The following is a 20,000-nucleotide window of genomic DNA, read 5'->3' on the forward strand; positions in this document are numbered from 1 at the left end:
GTCTTCAAGTCATGTTTTATGCATGTTTGTTTTGTTTGTTTTTCCACCCGTCTTTTAGCTATTGCTCGGCTCGAGCAACAACAACCCACAGCCCCAATTTGGTGTTCTTTGTAGTTGTGATGTAATTGCTGGGTGAGTAATTGCTGGCTTTAGATGACGGGGCTACTACCGAACAATGATCTATTGTTAACCAACTTTTGTTTATAAAGCTGTGAGTGGGTTTCTCCTCTAAGGCAGAGCGGGGAGGACCACGACAAACATAAATTATTCACAGGATACGCGACGAAGAGGGGTGATTTGTGTCATCTCAAAAAACGAAACGCCGCGACGCCATGGACTCCTACTGCCCTATAGCTTCAGTGTATCTGCGCTCATACCACTATTCAAGTCCCTCATCTCTTTGTAAAGCCCTTAATCACAGCCGCAGCCTCCGAGGGCCTGGCCGGCCCACCTTCTGAAACACCCCCGCTGTCCCCAAGCCCTCCAAAGGGCAAAGGAAACTCTCCCCCAAAACCCAGTGGGAAGATATCTAGAGAAGGAAGAGGTATCCCTCCTTCCAAGGAATGCTATGGTAGCCAAACAGACAGGCGTACTGTATAACAATAGCAACATGATTCACATTATCACCAATTAGTGACCTAACTTAACGCAAGCTATCTCTTACCAAGAACACACCCGCCCATTCCACTTCTATTCTTAGGATTCTCATCAGTAGGTTATCCCAGAGGAAAACGACCGAAGACGACTATGATAACGGACCTACGTGTTGCATAAATGTATATACGTGTTTATACACGTACGTGTATGTCTACACATGCATGTGTCTACATGTATCTGTCTATGCATGTATGTGTGCATAAATATTTCTCTATACATGTAGGTGTCTATACATGTTTGTTTATGCGGTAAGCACATTTTGGAGGTGGTGGGGGTGGAGCAGGGGTGGTGGTTGGGTGTGGTGAGGCCCTGGGATTGTAGTTTCTCTTCTCTTAACTTTTCTCCTCCTCGACATTTGCAGGCGGTCTCAAGCCAAAACAAAGCCGGACGACAAAATCATGTTGACTATATGAAGACAGTAAATACACGTGGATGTGTGAAGGTGCATTTTGTGGCGGTGGCGGATGCGATGGTGGAGGCGGAGATGGTGGTCTTGTGAAAGGAGGTGGAGGTAGCGGTGGTGGTTGGTTTGGGTGCTGAGGTTGTAACTGGGGAGGAACCGGAGCAGTCTATTTGTGGACCATGTGTTGCACCGTTGGGCTGATGAACCAACAGCTGAGCATGCGATGTAGCGCCCGGGGTGCAAGAGAGAGAGAGAGAGAGCGAGGAAGAGATCTAGTCTGGTCGGATAGACGGACGGACAGATGGGCCGGTCCTGACCACCAAGCCCACGACTGCTCCCTCGCACTCCTCTTTCCAGGCTCCCGAGTGTGATAGGACACAAAGACGATGGGGAGGAGGTGTTGGTGAGAGAGGGAGGCTTGTGTTACGCCGCATATGGGTTACAATTACGTTCATTTGTCTCACTTGAGAGGGAAAGACGTCAGCCCTCCAATTAAAAGAAGGCAAAAAAGAAAAAGAAACGCAAGGGAATGTTGACGCCCAACTCTGCCGTCTTCTGATTGGCCGGTCGTGTAACCAAGGCACCCAGGGGTGTCAGCCGGCGAAAGCCCTCCTTAATTATCCGAGGGATTGCAAAGACCACTCTTTGTGGTTTTCATTGGAATCAGTAGGGGGAAAAAACAGTTTTGTCTGAATCACCTTGTTTGGGTTTGAGGGGATTTAATAACAGGGCGCTTTGGGGACGATTTTGAGGTTTGGTGGTTCGGTTGAATCGTCACTTCGGGCTTAGCTGACGACGCACGGCAGTTTGTTTTTTAAAACACATACATCAGCAGTCAATAGTCAAACAATGGTTAGGGAAAAAAAACTTCAGAAGGTGCGTGGGCCCGTCATGGTTTTGTTGTAAATGACAGATGGTCTTATCAGCACACTCTGAAACAGATTTAGTGTGGACATAAAAGTGAAGTTCTAGGAATGTGTTTTAGGTGGCCACAACTGTTGTGGGACAGGAGTTAAAACAATCAAAAACAAATACGCAACTGCACCGGCTAAACATAGATAAATGCCCCATCTGTTTAGTTTAAGAAGATGCCAAATACCGGTTTTAAAGCACCAATCATAGGACTATACAGCATTTGAACAAAAAATTGACATTTTATTTTGTATAAAATAATTACATTTGTAACAAACCAAAAAAATATAAAAAAAACTCTGGGTAAACCAAAGAAATCCAAGCCGAGTACTTTTACTTTATTCACAACTGTTCTGAAATCAAATATGTAAATCAACAGAGTAAAAACCGACACGAAACCAACAACACAGCCGATGTAGCCTGGATAAACATCGCCTGGTTCAGTCCCAATGCGCTCAGTCCCCACGGCAGTCATGGATCATTTATACATAACATGGGGTCCAAATTCCAGAAGTGACTGTAACAGAAGGTTCTTCATCAGTCCACACACGAGCGATGACGTGACGCTGCTCTACGACAGATCATGACAGATCATCTTTGTCTGGGTTCCTCACCCGCCTGCATGATGTATACATCCAGGAAGAAACGCCCCATTGTCTGGGTAAACTCTTCTGAGACGCAGCCTTCCTGTTAGGAGTCACCAGTCATTATGGACAGGAACTCGTCTTGATTTACTGGAGAGGGAAGAAAAAAAAAAAAAAAAGACTGCAATGTGACCAAATAACTAACTTTTGGTGAAGATAGGAATTTGTTGTTGCAATCGAGTTAATATATAATTCATAATCAATGAGAGGGCCCTCTAGGCAAACACCTATTTAATCTAGGACTAGGACTAATCTAGGATTATCAAAATGAATTTGTTATGCTTTATTTAAATAATAATTCGGTATAATTTAACATTTCATTATTGTAAATTAGATTTGTTTGTACGCCGGGTTCCTTCTCTCAGGAACATATTATATATAATTGCGTCTCATAATAGCGCATGACAGTTAAAAATCATTCAGGGATCCGCCACTAGAGGTCGCTGGAGATCCACTCGAGGTTTTTAGCTGTCGGGCCCGTTTGGTCCCTATTGGTTATTATCATCATAAACTAAAAATGATCTTTAACATTTCACTGCAACAAAGTTAAGGAGGGCAATTGAGTAAATTGTAGTGGCGATATAAATCAGATTCGTGTGGTTGTGGTAATTGAATAAGATATTGATATTTTGACGATCCATTTACTTGAGAATTGGTAAGCGTCTGGTGAAGTAATTTAGCAGAGGCTTTTATCCAGAACGACTTGAATGAATTCAGCTGCATGTCATTACTTCTGGCTGATTCCATGTTAGGCTGGGGCTGGTAGTCAAAACCCGTTTAAGCCGTTTGAATATCTTCCTTTTCCTGTGTTTGAGTGACATCACAAGTTGGAGCTGGTTGATGAGCAAAATTTGCTACAATCCACTGGGTAGGCTGGTAGACTGATCTACCCAGCACACATTACAATACACATAACAGTAACAATGGCCAATCAAATACACATATTGAATGGAGATGGAGATATTCTACCGAGGAAAACTAATTTCACTAATTTGGCGGATGAATCTTTCAGAAGGGGAATTCATTCGGTGTTGACTCTCTTAACAGTTTACTAATGCTGGCTGAGTTGGTGTTTTCCATCACGCACTTAGATATACCCACTGCTAGCAACAGGATTGGTTCCAAACAAATATGAAGCGAAAGAAAATGAAACATCCTGTTCGCCCAGATTTGATCTGATCTCCCATCACTGCCATCGCAGACTTTAGATTCATATCTTAAGTCTTATCGACCAGACTTTAGATATCAATCTAAAGTCTGAAGGCCAATAAGACTATAGATATTAATTGAAACTCTGAAGGTCAATAGGGCTTAAGACATGAATCTAAAGTCAGATGGCCAATAAGACTTTGAGTTTAATTAGAGTCTGGTTTGTGAGACGACTCAGAAGCAGGAGTCAGGCCCTTAAGCAATGTCCCTCACTTACTCTCCCCGTCGCCGTTGGTGTCGAACTCGTCGATCATGCTGCGCAGCTCTTCGTCCGTGACGTTCTCCCCCAGCTCGCGGGCCACCCGCCGCAGGTTCCTCAGGCTGATGTTGCCCGACTCGTCGTCGTCAAACAGCTTGAAAGCCTTCAGGATCTCCTCCTTAGGGTCTCGCTCCAGGATGCGCTCCGTCACTGCAGGGGAATAAAAAGGAGAGGGTACACAATGTATGACGTTTGGTCAGCATAGGGGACAGAATGTATTACGTTCTGTCACTGTAGGGGAATAAAAAGGAGAGGGGACAGAATGTATTACGTTCTGTCACTGTAGGGGAATAAAAAGGAGAGGGGACAGAATGTATTACGTTCTGTCACTGTTGGGGAATAAAAAGGAGAGGGCACACAATGTAGGACGTTCCGTAACTATAGGGGAATAAAGAGGAGAGGGAACACATAACGGCAAACACTAAGATGTTGAAAATGAACTTCTTATTCACAATGCATATACCATTAAAATTACTACCACATTGAGACTGACCAACTTCGGTGAAGTCATCGAAGGATATTTTGCCGGTTCCTGCTCGGTCGTAGTCCTTGAGAATCTTCAAAACGTCCACCTTCCTCACCTCGAATCCCAACGCTCGCATCGCAACCTGTCGACAAGGAAACCCATTTGAAAGATAACGCCATCATGAAAGAAACCTTGGAATCTCTAAAACAAATTTGGATCAACTGACAGGGATATTTTTGGACATACATTTCCATACTGCATGTATTTTAAGGTACCTTAATGTATGTACCTTAAGGAAATGTACATTTCCTTAATGAGCTTGCAGAAGGATACCTACATTTAGACTGTGGACATTTGGGGTTTGAAGCATTTTTTCTCACTTAAACATCAGCCGTACCAAGTATACACAGTACATTAGAAGCGACTTGTGTGTCTCACTTTCTGATACAACATTTACCTTGAGTTCATGGTAGTCAATCTCCTTATCTTTATCAGTGTCAAATAACTCAAAGGCTTCTTTAACTTCATGTTTCTGCTCCTCTGTGAGCTCTCTCCTCTTCTTGCGCTTGGCTTTGTCTGCAGTAGGATCAGTTCTGCCATGATCAGAATACATTGATTAGGTTCAAATCCAACAATTATCGATACGTTTCAACCTGATGCCCACAACAACGCGGCGACCTTGCGGTGTGTTTTGAACAGCCAGATGACAGTTAACAACCATATCTCAGCGGGATATTACAACTGAAATACAGCGAAAAGCCCAGTGACAATCTTACATGCTTAGAGATATAATCCAATCATAATCGACATGTTAACTGGCGACAGTAAATTAACCATGACATGAATTCGTTTGACTACCATGTACGAGTCGTCACCGGACGACTTTTAATACTTCATCACAATTAAAAACCTAATGAGCAGCAACTTTATGAAACCAAAATGTTACCTTAAAGCGAGACTCATGCTGAAAGATTCGTACGACCTATTCGCGATTGAAACAGGTACACACAACACAGCCGTTTAGCCGCGCTCACACGACGCCCCGCTATTGGTTGTTTCTATGCTGCAGTAAAGGCGTCGATGATTGGTCGGAAGGACAGCCACTTTTTGCCTCTTATCCACAGAGGACCAGTTGGACGAGGGATGAGAGTGGAGAGTTGCAGACAAACTCAATCTCCAACCTTCAATTATTTTTAAATCTGTTGCTAAATAACTATTGAATGAAAAAATCTGCCACTTTAGATGAATACATATGATTAATAGTAAAACAGCCTAATTCTAGAAATATGACGCTTAGCAAAGGCTAAGGGCTTATTTAATTAATCAATATTTCAACTTCAGCTAATTCCGTAAATTATGGATTGCAGGTTTTGTAGGTCGTAAAACGTATCCAGTTTCCCAAACCGCACTACCTTGAATTTTGATAAATTATATCAAATACCATAAAATTATCTGCCAATGAAATACCCATGTTTTTTTTAATATTTAAATCATTCCTATAAATAGCCTAGGTATCGTCATTTGTCGGATGCATTGGTTTATGGATCGGTTCTAGAAAGTGATGGTATTTATTTATTCATGTGAAGACGTGAGACCGCAGTGAACAGAAAACGAACTGCGCACCGAGTTAATTCTAGGTTATTGCAGGCAGTCCACACCACTATTATCATCAGCATCTCCGCCGTCTCCAACAGCAGCACCGCTGTCGCAGTGGACGGGAGGGAAGGAAAAAAGCCCCCAAAACATTGCGTGCTGTTGTTTATGTTTTAACATGAGGAGCAGATTCAACTTCGCGCTTATGCTGTGGGCTTTTCTGCTACTTGTCTGTATTGATGCGACCGTCTCTGACCAGGAGGTAAATGGTGAGTGCGTCATCTTTTCTAAAGGCTATACTTTGACCGCTTAAAGAAGGTAAAAGGATTTAAATGCAACGATTATTTTTTAGTTAACGAGTAGCATCTCGCGAGTTAAGTATTCATATGCAATTGTTGTTGTTTTTTCAATTGTTTTTGCTGGATTTAGCGGCTTTGGAAATTAGTGTGAATTAATTATTTCGATATACATTATTATTTTAAACACTATGCAATGTTATGCTTTCACCCACTTCTCTCTCTTTCTCCGCTTCCCAGAAGCCTCGTGTGGCCCCTCGTTGTGTGAAGGTGAAGGAGACTGCTACACGCTGCAGCCACAGGATGCTATCACAGGTGCTGTTGGATAACGTCATCGTAAAATGTTGTATTTTTAGTATGTATTAAAAAAACAAATCTGTACGATTTTTCCTATATTTTCATTAGAACAACATTGCCCCTGTCGTCTGGATGAAATGAGCATGCATTAGCCTACTTCTGAAACAAATTGACAAATCTTGTTATGAAAAAAACACATAGGCCTAGAAAAAAACTCTTTAGTTGAGGTAGAAGTAAAACTAAACTTTCTGGGCTCAACCTGAAAGCAATTATCCAATAATAATAATTGTAATACCAGACTACCATATCAATTTACAACTCAAACAGGCTCTTTTACTTTGACCAGTACAGTATATTTATATCCACTGTAGCCCTTAATGTCTGTGTTATGCTCTTCTAATGATCATTGAGTGAGCACTGCGTCTTTGTTCTTAAGTATGTCATGTTGAGCTTTCCTCCTCTCAGAATGACCCACTTTTTAATCTCTGGACTGACCACCCAGGCAGACGACACTCTTTGTCTTGTGGGCTGTATATTTAATGAGATGCGCGCTATTTCCCTCAAATACCACCAAGGCAACATACTTATCCTCTGTGGGATGAAAGATTAACCCGAAACAAATTGTTTAACACTGCACGCTCTCTGACACATACGCACACACACACGCACACACACGCGCACACACACACACACACACACACACACACACACACACACACACACACACACACACACACACACACACACACACACACACCAAACACACACAGACACACACGCTCACTCACTCACACGCACACACACCAAACACACACACACACACACACACACACACACACACACACACACACACACACACACACACACACACACACACATATACACAACCATACACACACACAAACACACACACATTCTGTGAAGCTATTTCCCTTGGGATTAATTATCTAATCTGGATCTTGATATTCACAGATTTATCGTTCCCAACCGAAGGTAAGTGTTGCAAAATATTTTGTAATCATCATTGCACTTATAATAACCAGTATATGATGGATTGTCCGGATGGTACAATGAATAAATGGATGCTGCCGGTGCATTGCATGTGATGTTTAAGTGTTGTCGTTGGATGCCCACTGTTTTGTCAGGGCGCTGTCAACCCAATCCGTGCCACAATGGCGGTGCCTGTGAAACCACGAGCGACCACGGGGAGATTGTCCTGGGCTATGTGTGCGTCTGTCTGCCTGGCTTCACCGGAATCCACTGCCAACACAGTTAGTGTCATCATTATAGCAACTCGGGAGAACTACATGGGCATACAGTTTTCATTCATTGTTATCAGAGATTTTGAGATTTTCCCACAGTTGGGGCGCAAAAGTGGATCAGAATACAATTCTTATTTGGTGGATAGGCCCGTCTGTTTCTTGAGAAACGTTTGATTTCCGATGTTTTGTAATGGAGAGAAATAGCTTCAGTAGAAAAGTGACGTAGTGCCGATTTAACCAGATATGACTTCATACTATTCAGTCTGTTAGCAAACACATTTATCCAAGGTTCCTTATATTAAGGAGCAGCTAGGGGCATCTTGTTGATGGATGCCTACAGATAGACTGCTGACATTTGGGTTCCTACTTCAATTTCTGAACATTTTGACTGACACTCAAATACCCTAACCACTGAACCACCTGCTCTATATGCTAATTCATATAAACAAACGAATGTGCTGCAGGCAACCAACAAACCTTGTTAATCATTCTCACAACAAGTTGTTTACCGCCTCATAGAAAAAACATTCGTCAAAAAATATTCTTATTGATAAAAATAGAGTTGATGTTATCTGAACAGTGGGTATACTACTGACCATGACATTTCTAAGGACCAAATCCTCATCGAACTCACTCTACTCTAACTCTCGCCTGTGCAGATGTGAATGAGTGTGACAGCGAGCCCTGCCAGAACGGGGGAGTGTGTCAGGACGAGGCAGCCCAGTACACGTGTGTGTGTCCAGCTGAATACTATGGTCCCGACTGCCAGCACAGTGAGTACAATATCTCTGATACAAATAGACGGGAAATGTCGCTTATAAGTAACATAGTTACCATACACATGTTTTCCAACTGCCATAATCAATCGTAATTAATAAATATATTTTGTTTTGAGTTTCATGCCATGTGACGTGCTGATGCTGCCATGTTTATGTGTGTACGTGTTTGTGTTGTTATAAAAAACATATTACTTAGCCAAACCAGAGCGATATGTGGTATATCCAATATGCAGTCACACAATCACACATGTGCACACACACACACTCAGGCACGCAGGCACACACACACACACACACACACACACACACACACACACACACACACACGCACACACACACACACACACACACACACACACACTCACATTATACTATCTACAGGGTGCTGGTGTATCCTGTGTGTTTAACCGGTGACACTGTCACACACAGGGTGCTGGTGTATCCTGTGTGTTTAACCGGTGACGTTGTCACCCACAGGGTGCTCGGGGCCGATCGGCATGGAGGGGGGGACGGTGTCTGACGACCAGCTGTCCTCGTCCTCGTCGGACCGCACGGTGTGGGGTCTGCACCGCTGGCTGCCCCAGCGGGCGCGGCTCCACCTCCCAGGGCTGGTCAACGCCTGGAGCCCTGCCGAGAGCGACCTCTGGCCCTGGATACAAGTACACACCCGCCCATTAGTGCTGCTAGTAAAGCTACGTGTACACGTTGTAAACATTGTACTCAGTGTGTGTGAGGGAGGGAGTGAGTGAGTGTGTGTGCTTGGGGTTTGTGTTTGCGTGAGTGAGTGTGTGTGTGTGTGTGTGTGTGTGTGTGTGTGTGTGTGTGTGTGTGTGTGTGTGTGTGTGTGTGTGTGTGTGTGGGTGAGTGTGTATGTGTGAGAGTGGATGTCTGTGTCATTACATGCATGTATCTATGCATGTATGTTTGTATGCATATATGTATTTATCATTGTATGTATATGTGTGTGTCCGTGTGTGTGTGTACGTGAGTCTGTGTTTATTTGCATGTGAGTGTGTGTTTGTGTTTGTGTGTGCGTTTGAGTGTGTGTGTGTGTGTGTGTGTGTGTGTGTGTGTGTGTGTGTGTGTTTGAGTGAGTGTGTGTGAGTGTTTGTGTGTGTGTTTGAGTGTGTGTGTGTGTATGTACAGTGTGATTGCCTCTGACACTAACGGTTATATTACATGTATTTGATCCCAGGTGAACCTGCAGCAGCGGATGCGTATAACAGGGGTGATCACCCAGGGGGCTCGGCGGCTGGGGAGGTCAGAGTTCGTTAAAACGTATCGGGTTGCTTACGGCGACGATGGAAAAACATGGAGGATGATCAAAGCCAAAGGAAGCAAGGAAGATATGGTGAATCTCTTTATATATATATATATTATACATATACAAGATACAAGATACAAGATCGTTTATTGTCATATACACAATGGAAACATAGTTTGAACTGGGCAATGAAATTCTTAATTTGCAAGTTCCCTTCACACAAAATATACTGAAAATAAAGTAGATAAATATATACTCCATATATAAATATATGGAGTTATTTGACCTTTCTAAGGATCTCTCTTTTATTCTTTCAGCTTTTCCATGGCAACACAGACAGCAGGTCGTCCATGGCCAACGCCTTCTCTCCACCAATCGAAGCCGAGTACATCCGCATTTACCCCCAGCTCTGCTGGGGACACTGCACCCTGCGCATGGAACTGCTGGGCTGTGACCTCACAGGTCGGTGACATCATCATGACATAATGGTCATGTTATAATGTCAAATATTGATAAAATAAAAAATGGAGAGTTTGTTAATTAATGTAGTGTGTAAATTAACCATTGTGTAGAATCCAACAAATGGCATATAGTTATTTAGGGGGGCAAACACCCCTTGCCGGTAGACTCTGGTGGTTGGGGGTGTTATGACCCCAATGTACGCAGTCTACTTGTAAACATCCTTAAGCAAGATGTAAAAAAAAGAATGTATCAACATAAAACATCTGTATATTGCTCGGGATAATCTAAGATGTGCTAATCAACCAAAATATCCCATCGTCAGAGATCCAGCCAATTCTCCCATTCATGTGACATCAGAGCCCCGATAACGCGAATCAGTTTCAACCCAAATCCCCCTGAGATATTTTAGGCCCAATCCCATTTCTACCCCTTACCCCTTCCCCTTACCCCTCCCCCTTGGTTTGAAGGGGTACCCCTTACGCCTTCCCCTTCCCCTTCCCCCTTCCCCTTCCCCCTTCAAAACAAGGGGGAGGGGTAAGGGGAAGGGGTAAGGGGTAGAAATGGGATTGGGCCTTAAGGTGACCTTTTGCCGCCCACCCCGTCAGGCTGCTCCGAGCTCCTGGGCCTGCGGTCCGGCGAGGTGCACGACTCCCAGCTGTCGGCCTCCACCGTGCACCTCACCCTGGGCATGGAACTGCTCTCCTGGAGGCCCGAGTACGCCCGGCTGGGCCGCAGGGGCAAGGTGAACGCCTGGGCGGCCGCGCGCAACGACCAGGCCCAGTGGCTACAGGTGAGGAAGAGGGGGCGGGGCGGGGCCGGACAGCAAGCGCTACGGGCGAGCTCGGTGACTCTGAGATCGTCCGAGGCGTTCATTGACGAAACTGGGCCGAATATTTTGATCCCGTCCAAAGCCTTGTTCTTCTTCCCAGGGTTGTCCGGTTGTTTATTTTGTTAAGAAGACGTAGTTGGAGTTACTCATCGTTTTTTGTGTACTTTCATAGTTGTAGTCATTATTCCCAGCCGTACTTCGTTTCGTATCGTGTCGTATTTGATAAAAGCTAAATTGGTAAATAGTTACAGGTATTACATTTGTAAGACGAGGAAAGTAGGGCAGGGAGTCAAAAAGGGGAAAAAAAGGGACGCAACAAATTGTTTAGCTAGACACAATAAAAAACATGAGTGCTTGTGCTTGTATCCCCCCCCCCCCCCCCCCCCCCCCACACACACACACACCCTAACACACACACACCTTATTCTGTATTGAGGTGGACCTGCTCACCCCCACCAACATCTCGGGGGTGATCACCCAGGGAGCCAAGGACTTTGGTCGGGAACAGTTTGTCAGCTCCTACAAGCTGACCTACAGTCAGGACGGCAGAGACTGGACGACCTTCCAGGACGAGGAGCGACACAACGACAAGGTAGAGGACAACACCAGATGGTGGAAGGTTTAGCAGTTAGGGTGTTTGGCTCACAGTCAGAAAGGTACCCGCTGCTTGACGACATGTTTCTGAATGCACTGTTATTCACTATGGATGAAAATTTCTGCTATGAATATAGTAAACGGATATATATCTGGTTCGATGTAGGTAATCCAAAGTCCTTCTTTTTAACTGTTCGTGTAGTTTGGGGTTTTGCCCTCTAGATGTCGCCCTTGTTTACCGCAGCCACGCCATCGCACGTGTTTCAATTACTTTCCTTATGCTCAACTGCAGTGTCGTTGTTTTTGAACATCTTGTGTCATTACCTGAGCATTTACAGCTCATTTAAAAAACATGTAGCTAAACTGATATCTTTTTTTGCACTAATTCAAAGGGGGTTGATTTGTTTGCTAGTGTCTTGGTTGAATACTTATTTTTGTGTCGGCGCTAGGTTTTCCAGGGCAACTCTGACAACAAGAGAGCCAAGAAGAACGCCATCAAGCCCCCCATACACGCTCGCTTCATCCGGCTCGTCCCCTGGTCGTGGCACGGGCGGATCACCGTGAGGATGGAGCTGCTTATTTGCCGGGGCGATGAATGAATCCATCTTGTTTGTTTTTAGAATTAACAAAGATTTTGAGCAGTGGTTTGTTTCAGGGAGGTTACTCGCATTTATTGACTGTGAATTATTTGTGTGCCATTTTATTGTTATTTTTTTGCATTACCAAACGTGTTGTGGAACATGCTTATTCAAAACGTATACTTGATCTTGTAATAGTAGGGCTACTGGCCACAGTACTTCACAGTCACCTTTGAACAGCACTGCATTTACTGTGATATGTGAACGATTCTGGTTCGCAAAACTGTGGTTGACATTAGTAAATTGTTAGCACAAATGTATAGATTGCCGGTTATACCACTTCCTGAAAATGGTGTTTCTCAGTATTGTTCTGTGGACCATTACATTTGATATAATGTACTCTGCCAATGAATATATTTGATTGTAATACATGGTGCATTTGATACAAAGCCTGTAAAATACATTTAAAACAGATTTCGTTGACCCATGTCCGAATGTGAAATACAGTCAGAAATAATATGTGTTATAGTGTTTCATTCTTTAAGCAAACATTTAATATAGTGAATCCAAAGCAGTTGACAGTGGAGATGATTTCGTTAATGGAAAGGTTTTTATTGGCATGTTACTGGCGCCTGCTGGGCAATTCTAAAAGTGCCTTTTATCGCAATATTTAAATTCTCACAAACAGAGTATCCGATTGACTTGACTTGTCTTGTAATTATTGGTCTGAACAACAAGAACGACATCCTACTCTTATCACACTCTACTCTCAGTCAGTTTCAGAATGACTTCCCAACCCCAGCAAACATTTCCAATGCCTTTAGCCTGAGATAAACATCTCTAATGGCGTTTTTAACATATAGGACATGTGTCCGTCATGTTTCTAAGTCCAGATGACCCAGAATCTTGGTGTTCTGGGGCAGAGACCAGGAATAGATGCTGGGACTTAAACCAGGTCTTGATGCTTGGGCAGACACCAGGTATTAATACTGGGGCAGACACCGGGACTTGATACTGGGGCAGAGACGAGGCCAGACTCATTGAGTGGTCGATATCATGGTGCCATTTCCCTCTCGGTGGAAAACCATCGTGTCCCCAGTCTTGGACAGATAGTGTGACACACATTCACTAGATGCTAAGTGCTCACTAGTTTCCATCGCCTTTGACTGAAAAAAATTGACGTTTTCCCCCTGGGACTAAATCGATCCCTGCTAGGTACCACAGAAGTCAATCTCTCAAGTGAATTCCCTTCAATTCATGGAATTCACAAGTTGGAGATAGGCTATTTGGTCAATTAATCTAAGCTTTACTCCAGTGTTGTTTTTGGATTATTAATTAATTCATGAGCAGGGGCTATTGGCATTGTGAAGAATGATGCTTGCTAAAGGTAGACATTGAGGATTCAACAAGCTAGCAGTCCAACACCTTAGTGGCTAGACTAACCCTCCTCTACAGTTGTATTTCAAAACATGAAAGATGCATAAATACTCAAAACCCAAACCTCCAAGCTGCATGGTTCATCATTTTCTAAGGAAACAGGCTAAAAATACTGACAGAAAGTGGGCTAAAGAAGTGATTCACCGTGCACAGACTGAAAAAGTGAGTGTGTAATTGTGGGGGGACGTGCGACGTCTGGCCTGCAGGGGGAGTATGGGCAGGTTGGGAGAGCACCGGATTGGCTGGGGGGATTGGACCTGAGTGCGGGCAGGTGTCGGCACTCAGGCCAATCAGGGAGTGTTTGTATTTATGTGCCTGCTTTTGTCTTGTAGTGGGAGGGGAATCCAGGAAGGATTGGCAGCAGAAAGGAGCCGATCGCCAACGGAGATCGCGTCGAGCAAAATATAATTTACACTTGATCGAATTGTCTTTGGTTACACGTTTGAAAAGACAATAAAAGAACTTCCTGGTGGAAGAAGCAAGAACCTGTGTCCAGCGCTACATTGACCCGTTACAGTAATGTTAACAAACATGTGCTTTGTTGAAAATGAATTTGTTCATTCATTTCTAACACACTGCTATACAGTCTAAAAGTTCCAGCGTCCTCAACTAACACACCAGCATAGACATTTTCCAGGGTGCAATGGATGAATGATATACATATTATTGAGATAATTTCTGCTATAAACCCTTTTATTCAAACAGATAAAGTCTCATTGACATTTCAATCAAGTAGTATTAGCAGAACGTCAACTTGTCTGAAAACCTATCTTTTCCCTGTGTTGGCCATCCCTGCCACCAAGGATTGATTTTCCCACAGAGTTCCTCCCACAATGCAACAGGGCCGCCGTGAGCCTGGTGCCATCGCGTCTCTGCTTATCTGTGGGGAGGGTCTCCAACTCACATGTGCGTGTTCAGATAGAAGTCCTAGAGGGCCTGCAGGAAACACAACGCTTGATACATGTGCTCTCGTCCCTTTCTTCCTCGCTCCTCTCTTTGTCTCCATCCACACGTCCGCTTCCTCCTTCTCAGGGTTTCCCTTCGCCCGTTTTGAGGGCAAACAAAAACAAAAGCAGACCGACGCGGGGAGTGTGATGAGGGAGGGATGATGTCAGTGATAAAGTCAAAGGAGACCCTCCCTGTAGTTGAATGGATGACACACCGGTGATGCATTCGGTTAGTTTGGTCCTCAATCATTTAACTTTAACAAGGTATCCTGGGTAAAGTGAATCCTATCCATCTTGTTCGACCCTTATTTTTAAAGCTGAACTATGTGTTTTTTCCCATTGGCAACTTTGTAGCTTGAGTTGTGTCTTGGAGTTATTCTTGATCAACTTTCTATTTCAGCTATTTAGCGATTAAATAGCTGCAGTAGGAAGGTAACATAATGCAGCTTAAAATCTATATTTTAGGAAGTGCCTGTTTACATCTCCAGAGTCAGCAGGCTGCAACAAGCACCCCATTTCTTTAAAGAAGCCTCACTTAAACATGTCGGCTTAAATACGTGAGTGGTGAAAAACTCATTCAGTCTACGTGTGTGTGTGTGTGTGTGTGTGTGTGTGTGCGTGCATGCGTGCGCGTGTACGTGTGTGTGTGTGTGTGTACACATGTGTATGTGGGTTTGCTGTGCCTAAGGGCAGTGGTTGGAGGTAGGGTGTAGGTTGTAGGGTGTAGGTAGGGTGTAAGGTGTGTGTGTGTGTGTATGCAGGGGGGGTCAAGTTAAGTTGATGTTTCTAGAAAGCAGCCTCTGTCTTTCCAACATGTGATTCTGTCCTAAAAGACCAGAGAGCATACTAATAACATATACGTTGTCACTGTGAAACACCCGCTCCTCTATACATTTCATTAGATATTGAGATATTTTTGATTCGGCATTCCCATTCATAATTAATCTATGGTTATGGTTCATTACACACAAAACTCTGTAGATCCGGTTGGAAACGGCGTCTCTGTGTATTCTGGGATGTGGGGGAAGTTCAGTGTCCCATAAGCGCTCCAGAGTTGGGGCATGAAAGTGTTCATGTCATTACAGAGCTGGACCCCACCCTACAGAGCACAGAGACCCCCTGTCCACACACACACACACACACACACACACACACACACACACACACACACACACACACACCCACGCACACATAAACACACACACACCCACGCACACGCACACACATACACAGAGGTTTGTGAAACCTTTTTCTTTCAAATCACTAGCCTTAAAGAACCCTGTGCTCTAAAGGCAGGCTACAACATAAATCCAGTGAAAGTGTTTTTTGGGGGGGTTAAGACAACTATTAGGAGTTGAGAGATACGAATGTATATCACACCTTTCTTGAAGTAAAGTTTAAGTTTAAGTTTACCACCTCCTGTCTGTCTGTTCTGACAAATAGATGAACAAAAATGATTTATTATTGGCCAACCAGAAACAGGTTTCATTTACTGAGAAATCACCACCGCCACAGGGCGGGTTTTATAGCTGTCTGTTTGACGGGTGAACTTTCAACTCCTTCACAAACTACTTTGACCTTCTGACAAAAGACGGCTGGGGGAGAGAGTGGCTGTCAATGGATCATCCGTAATAGACAGACGGAGGTGGGCTTAAACCTTAAATAGACTGGATGTTTTACTGCGCAGCGGAGAGTTCAGTTTGTGAAATTTATTTCGCTTCTAGTAAAACTGGGACCCAAGCCCAGCTGTTCTGCGCTCCCTCCAGACATATTTTCTGCAACAAAATCTCTGCCTTTATTCTGCCCATTTTTCTTTTTCTTTTTCAGTTTCGGAGGCTTTAGCTTGTAAACAATATGCCCTGCCTAGTGTTTTTGGATAAAAGCATACCAAATGATTTAATGTTCAAACGATAATCAGAGTAACTATTTGGAGACATGCGTCCAAGTTGGCTGCACACAATGTGATTGGAATCCACCTTTTTCTAAAATGACATTTATTATTCTGTTGTTTTTGTCTATCTTTGCTGCATCTTATAGGCACCCCGCCCAATACTGCAACCGAACATTCAAATCTTTTTTTTTTGAAAGAGGCATATTTTGTAAATGTGTGATTGCAAAATACAATAGAGCCATTCATCCTATTCCTTTAACAGTTCGTTTGAGAGGAAAAATACCTTAATTTGCAGATTGATAATTTGTTTGGTATTAGAGATCGTTCTTGACTTGCGTCACGGCAAAACTAATCAATGCTGATGTTGTGTTGGGAGATCTTCCAGTAATGTGGTTGAGTCTGAACAGCCAATCAACAAGCACGGAACTGTTCTCAATAAACACAGGATTCACCAATGTTAACAGGCAGAGGAGTCCTCGTTGTAATTACACATACACATCCACACCCACCCACGCACACACACACACACACACACACACACACACACACATAAGGTAATTACATTTATCATCAAGTCAATCCATCTGCCTATATTCACGTGTTTAAGAAATACAAAATGACTACATAATTACTTTGACTGGATTGGATATAATAATTGATGTACATTTCATCATTTCCCTTTTCAAGTGACATATTGGCTGCATTAAAACGTGATTAAAAGCCATTAAAGTAATAATCAATCATCGAGCAGACCATCCAATATGTTCAGAGCTGTCCTAAGCTAGCTCATTGGCAGCTTTGAGACCATTATAAGAGTTAATCACGTTAATAAACGCGACTGTTTCCAGCCAAATATAACCTTCCCGTGAACTATTTAGAGCAATTTTAGCCAACGACGCAAGATAATTAAAAAAAAGTAATATGTTATATCCCTGTCGTGCATCGTATAGCAGTCTATATGAGCATTCATGTAGGCCTACAGCAAACATGATCGATGCATGTCCAATTTTAAGTAAGAAACCAGTTAATTTTCCCAGTTTTGAAATCGCCTGCTTCTCCAAGACATGATGGAGCCTCGTGCGTCATTGAGCCCCACAAAGTCTCCAATTTCCACCGTGAAGGATTGGACCAGCCTTGCAGAGCCCACTGTGCTGTATATATTTCACCTGCCTTCGCAGCTTCGTACACTAGTGCTACCCCCCTCCCCCCCCAGACCACCCTACTCCAACAGCTACAAATACCCCCTCCTCCTTCGCAAAAAAAAGAAGTCTTGGCTTCTTGGCAATTCGTCAAACGCAGCACGCACCTACAAGAGGCGGCTGTTTGTGAGCTGCCCATACACCGCAGCACCACTTCAAACGAAGCCTCTCTCAGCGAGTGAGGGTAAATAGGTAAACATCTCCCCCGAACTGGGCTCCCTCCCAGCGGGTCGCTCTGTCTCCAGTGACGCTGAACGCTGCCTTTACGCTCGGGGCTCTGCGCTCGTTCCAAACCAGTGCCAGTTCCAGTAAGCGAAAGAGGAGGTAAACACCGAGCAGGACTCAAGGTAAGACTTCAATCATCTTTGAATTTGGACTCCGATAAACCTAAAGTCTTTTATGTTTTGTTTTTTTATTTTATTTTGTATTTTTTTGTACTTTCTCTCATGATTCAGTACGTTATTAAGCCTTATTGCTCATGTTTGGAGTGTTTGTCTGATTAAAATAACCGGCTCAGGATGATAGGCGTGTTTTCTACAGCCTGCTTTCATTTAATTTTGGACCTTTTGTGACGATGAGTTGTTTGGCGTTGACCTGCTTGTAAAGATGTTGCGCACTTCGGATAATTCCTGGACATAATCCTTGTGGGTGTCTGTTTTATTGTGGGGTTGTGCAGAACTACCATAGTGTATTTACTCTAAACAATATATATATCCCAGCTGAAGAAGGTGACACTCTCTGGAAAGTATAAGAATAATAAATCAGTAAAACAGTTTTATGTATTGTTGCGTAAACTGAAGTTCTGTGGTATAATGTTTTAATTTCCTGAGTTACACATGCAAACACACACACACAAAAGCACACACACAGAAACACACCGCACACACACAAACACGCACATATACACTTACATGTGTGATGCAACTGGCTGTGTGTTGGTTTGGGCTGAGACTAGCCGGCTCCACCCTGACCCCCCAACCCTGTCCACACAGACCCATGGAGCCCCCACCCTTACTACACACACACATAGAAGCACACACACACACACACACACACACATACAAACACACACACACACACAGACACACACACACACGCACGCACACACACACACACACACACACACACACACACACACACACACACACACACACACACACACACACACACACACACACACACACACACACACACACACACACACACACATAAACACACACATGGAGCCCCCACCCTTACTACACACACATAGACACAAGCATGCACACACACAACCACACACACAGAAGTTCAGGGGCCCCTGAAAGCCTGTGACAATTCCTTGAAGAACCAAGTTTATAGAAAATGCATTTTCTCTATCAGGATCCTGTTCTTGCCTTCACACAAATACTAACACACACACATGCACGCACGCGCACGCACACGCACACACACACACTTTTACATACTGACACATTCCTTGTGCAAAGGACACCACTGGCTAAATAAACAATGGCTGGTGAACGTAGTACACATGCCCAATTTTTCATGAATGGAACCTTGTGCCAGCGTTCCGGATGAGACTACCGGCTTAAAAAACAACTTTGTTACTTCATTGGAAACATGTCTGCTGCCATCGTCCTTAAAAAACAAATGTGTGTTTTGGATTATGTAAGTTGCTGGTCCTCGACTACCACATCCATGACATGTAACGCAAACATCTACGGGGACGCTTCGGAAAAATACTTCGGAATCATTCCCCGAAAACGGGAGAAATCGGAGAGAGCGATGGAAGTGCGGGACGCTGCGACGGCAAGAAATCAACGTTAACAATCACTTCAGGAATGCCCCCCCCCCCCCCCCCCCCCTCACCTCCTCATATCGAACCCGGTGCTTAAGCTGTTGTCGGCCAGTGAACCTTGAACCCCTGGCCACTCACTTCAAACATCACAATAACCCATAAAACCCATAAAACCTCAGTGCCCATAAAACCTCAGTGTCAGTGGAAGCCCCACGCTGGGCCAGACAGGGCCAGTATCTCAA

General features: G+C 43.8%; 4 protein-coding genes across 6 annotated transcripts in view; 3 read left to right on the forward strand and 1 right to left on the reverse strand.

Annotated features, from left to right (window-relative positions):
• Positions 1-20,000, forward strand: part of LOC132455688 (multiple C2 and transmembrane domain-containing protein 1-like) — a 160,818-nt gene that overhangs the window by 67,335 nt on the left and 73,483 nt on the right. The window lies entirely within an intron of this gene.
• Positions 2,203-5,632, reverse strand: cetn3 (centrin 3). Of its 2 annotated transcripts, XM_060049595.1 has the most exons (5): positions 5,497-5,632; positions 5,008-5,143; positions 4,578-4,692; positions 4,043-4,234; positions 2,203-2,706 (listed from the first exon to the last, which is right to left on the reverse strand). In XM_060049595.1, the coding sequence occupies exons 1-5, from the start codon at positions 5,511-5,513 to the stop codon at positions 2,663-2,665; spliced, it is 504 nt and encodes a 167-aa protein (XP_059905578.1). In that variant the 5' UTR covers positions 5,514-5,632; the 3' UTR covers positions 2,203-2,662. The 2 variants fall into 2 exon arrangements, with proteins under 2 accessions (XP_059905578.1, XP_059905577.1); XM_060049594.1 differs by lacking the exon at positions 5,497-5,632 and having other exon boundaries at positions 2,301-2,706; positions 5,008-5,178.
• edil3b (EGF-like repeats and discoidin I-like domains 3b) lies at positions 5,696-13,023 on the forward strand. 2 transcript variants are annotated; one of them, XM_060049596.1, is made up of 11 exons: positions 5,696-6,412; positions 6,680-6,754; positions 7,709-7,729; positions 7,882-8,007; positions 8,658-8,771; positions 9,255-9,436; positions 9,973-10,128; positions 10,359-10,503; positions 11,109-11,293; positions 11,769-11,924; positions 12,376-13,023. In XM_060049596.1, the coding sequence occupies exons 1-11, from the start codon at positions 6,322-6,324 to the stop codon at positions 12,523-12,525; spliced, it is 1,401 nt and encodes a 466-aa protein (XP_059905579.1). In that variant the 5' UTR covers positions 5,696-6,321; the 3' UTR covers positions 12,526-13,023. The 2 variants fall into 2 exon arrangements, with proteins under 2 accessions (XP_059905579.1, XP_059905581.1); XM_060049598.1 differs by lacking the exon at positions 7,882-8,007.
• hapln1b (hyaluronan and proteoglycan link protein 1b) overlaps positions 17,998-20,000 on the forward strand; it is a 21,440-nt gene continuing 19,437 nt past the window's right edge. The window contains exon 1 of the mRNA XM_060049642.1: positions 17,998-18,325. The gene's annotated coding sequence lies outside the window, so the exon portion shown is untranslated. The remainder of the gene's footprint in view (positions 18,326-20,000) is intronic.

The sequence above is a fragment of the Gadus macrocephalus genome, chromosome 4, assembly GCF_031168955.1.
Source record: "Gadus macrocephalus chromosome 4, ASM3116895v1".
Taxonomy (NCBI): domain Eukaryota; kingdom Metazoa; phylum Chordata; class Actinopteri; order Gadiformes; family Gadidae; genus Gadus; species Gadus macrocephalus.

Coding starts and splice junctions, on each gene's coding strand:
- edil3b (XM_060049596.1), top strand. CDS start 6,322: ATGAGGAGCAGATTCAACTTCGCGCTTATGCTGTGGGCTTTTCTGCTA. Junction 6,755..7,708: donor GCCACAGGATGCTATCACAG/GTGCTGTTGGAT, acceptor TGATATTCACAG/ATTTATCGTTCCCAACCGAA. Junction 8,772..9,254: donor TGGTCCCGACTGCCAGCACA/GTGAGTACAATA, acceptor TGTCACCCACAG/GGTGCTCGGGGCCGATCGGC.
- cetn3 (XM_060049594.1), bottom strand. CDS start 5,163: ATGTATTCTGATCATGGCAGAACTGATCCTACTGCAGACAAAGCCAAG. Junction 4,693..5,007: donor TTGACTACCATGAACTCAAG/GTAAATGTTGTA, acceptor CCTTGTCGACAG/GTTGCGATGCGAGCGTTGGG. Junction 2,707..4,042: donor CACCAACGGCGACGGGGAGA/GTAAGTGAGGGA, acceptor TTCCCTCTCCAG/TAAATCAAGACGAGTTCCTG.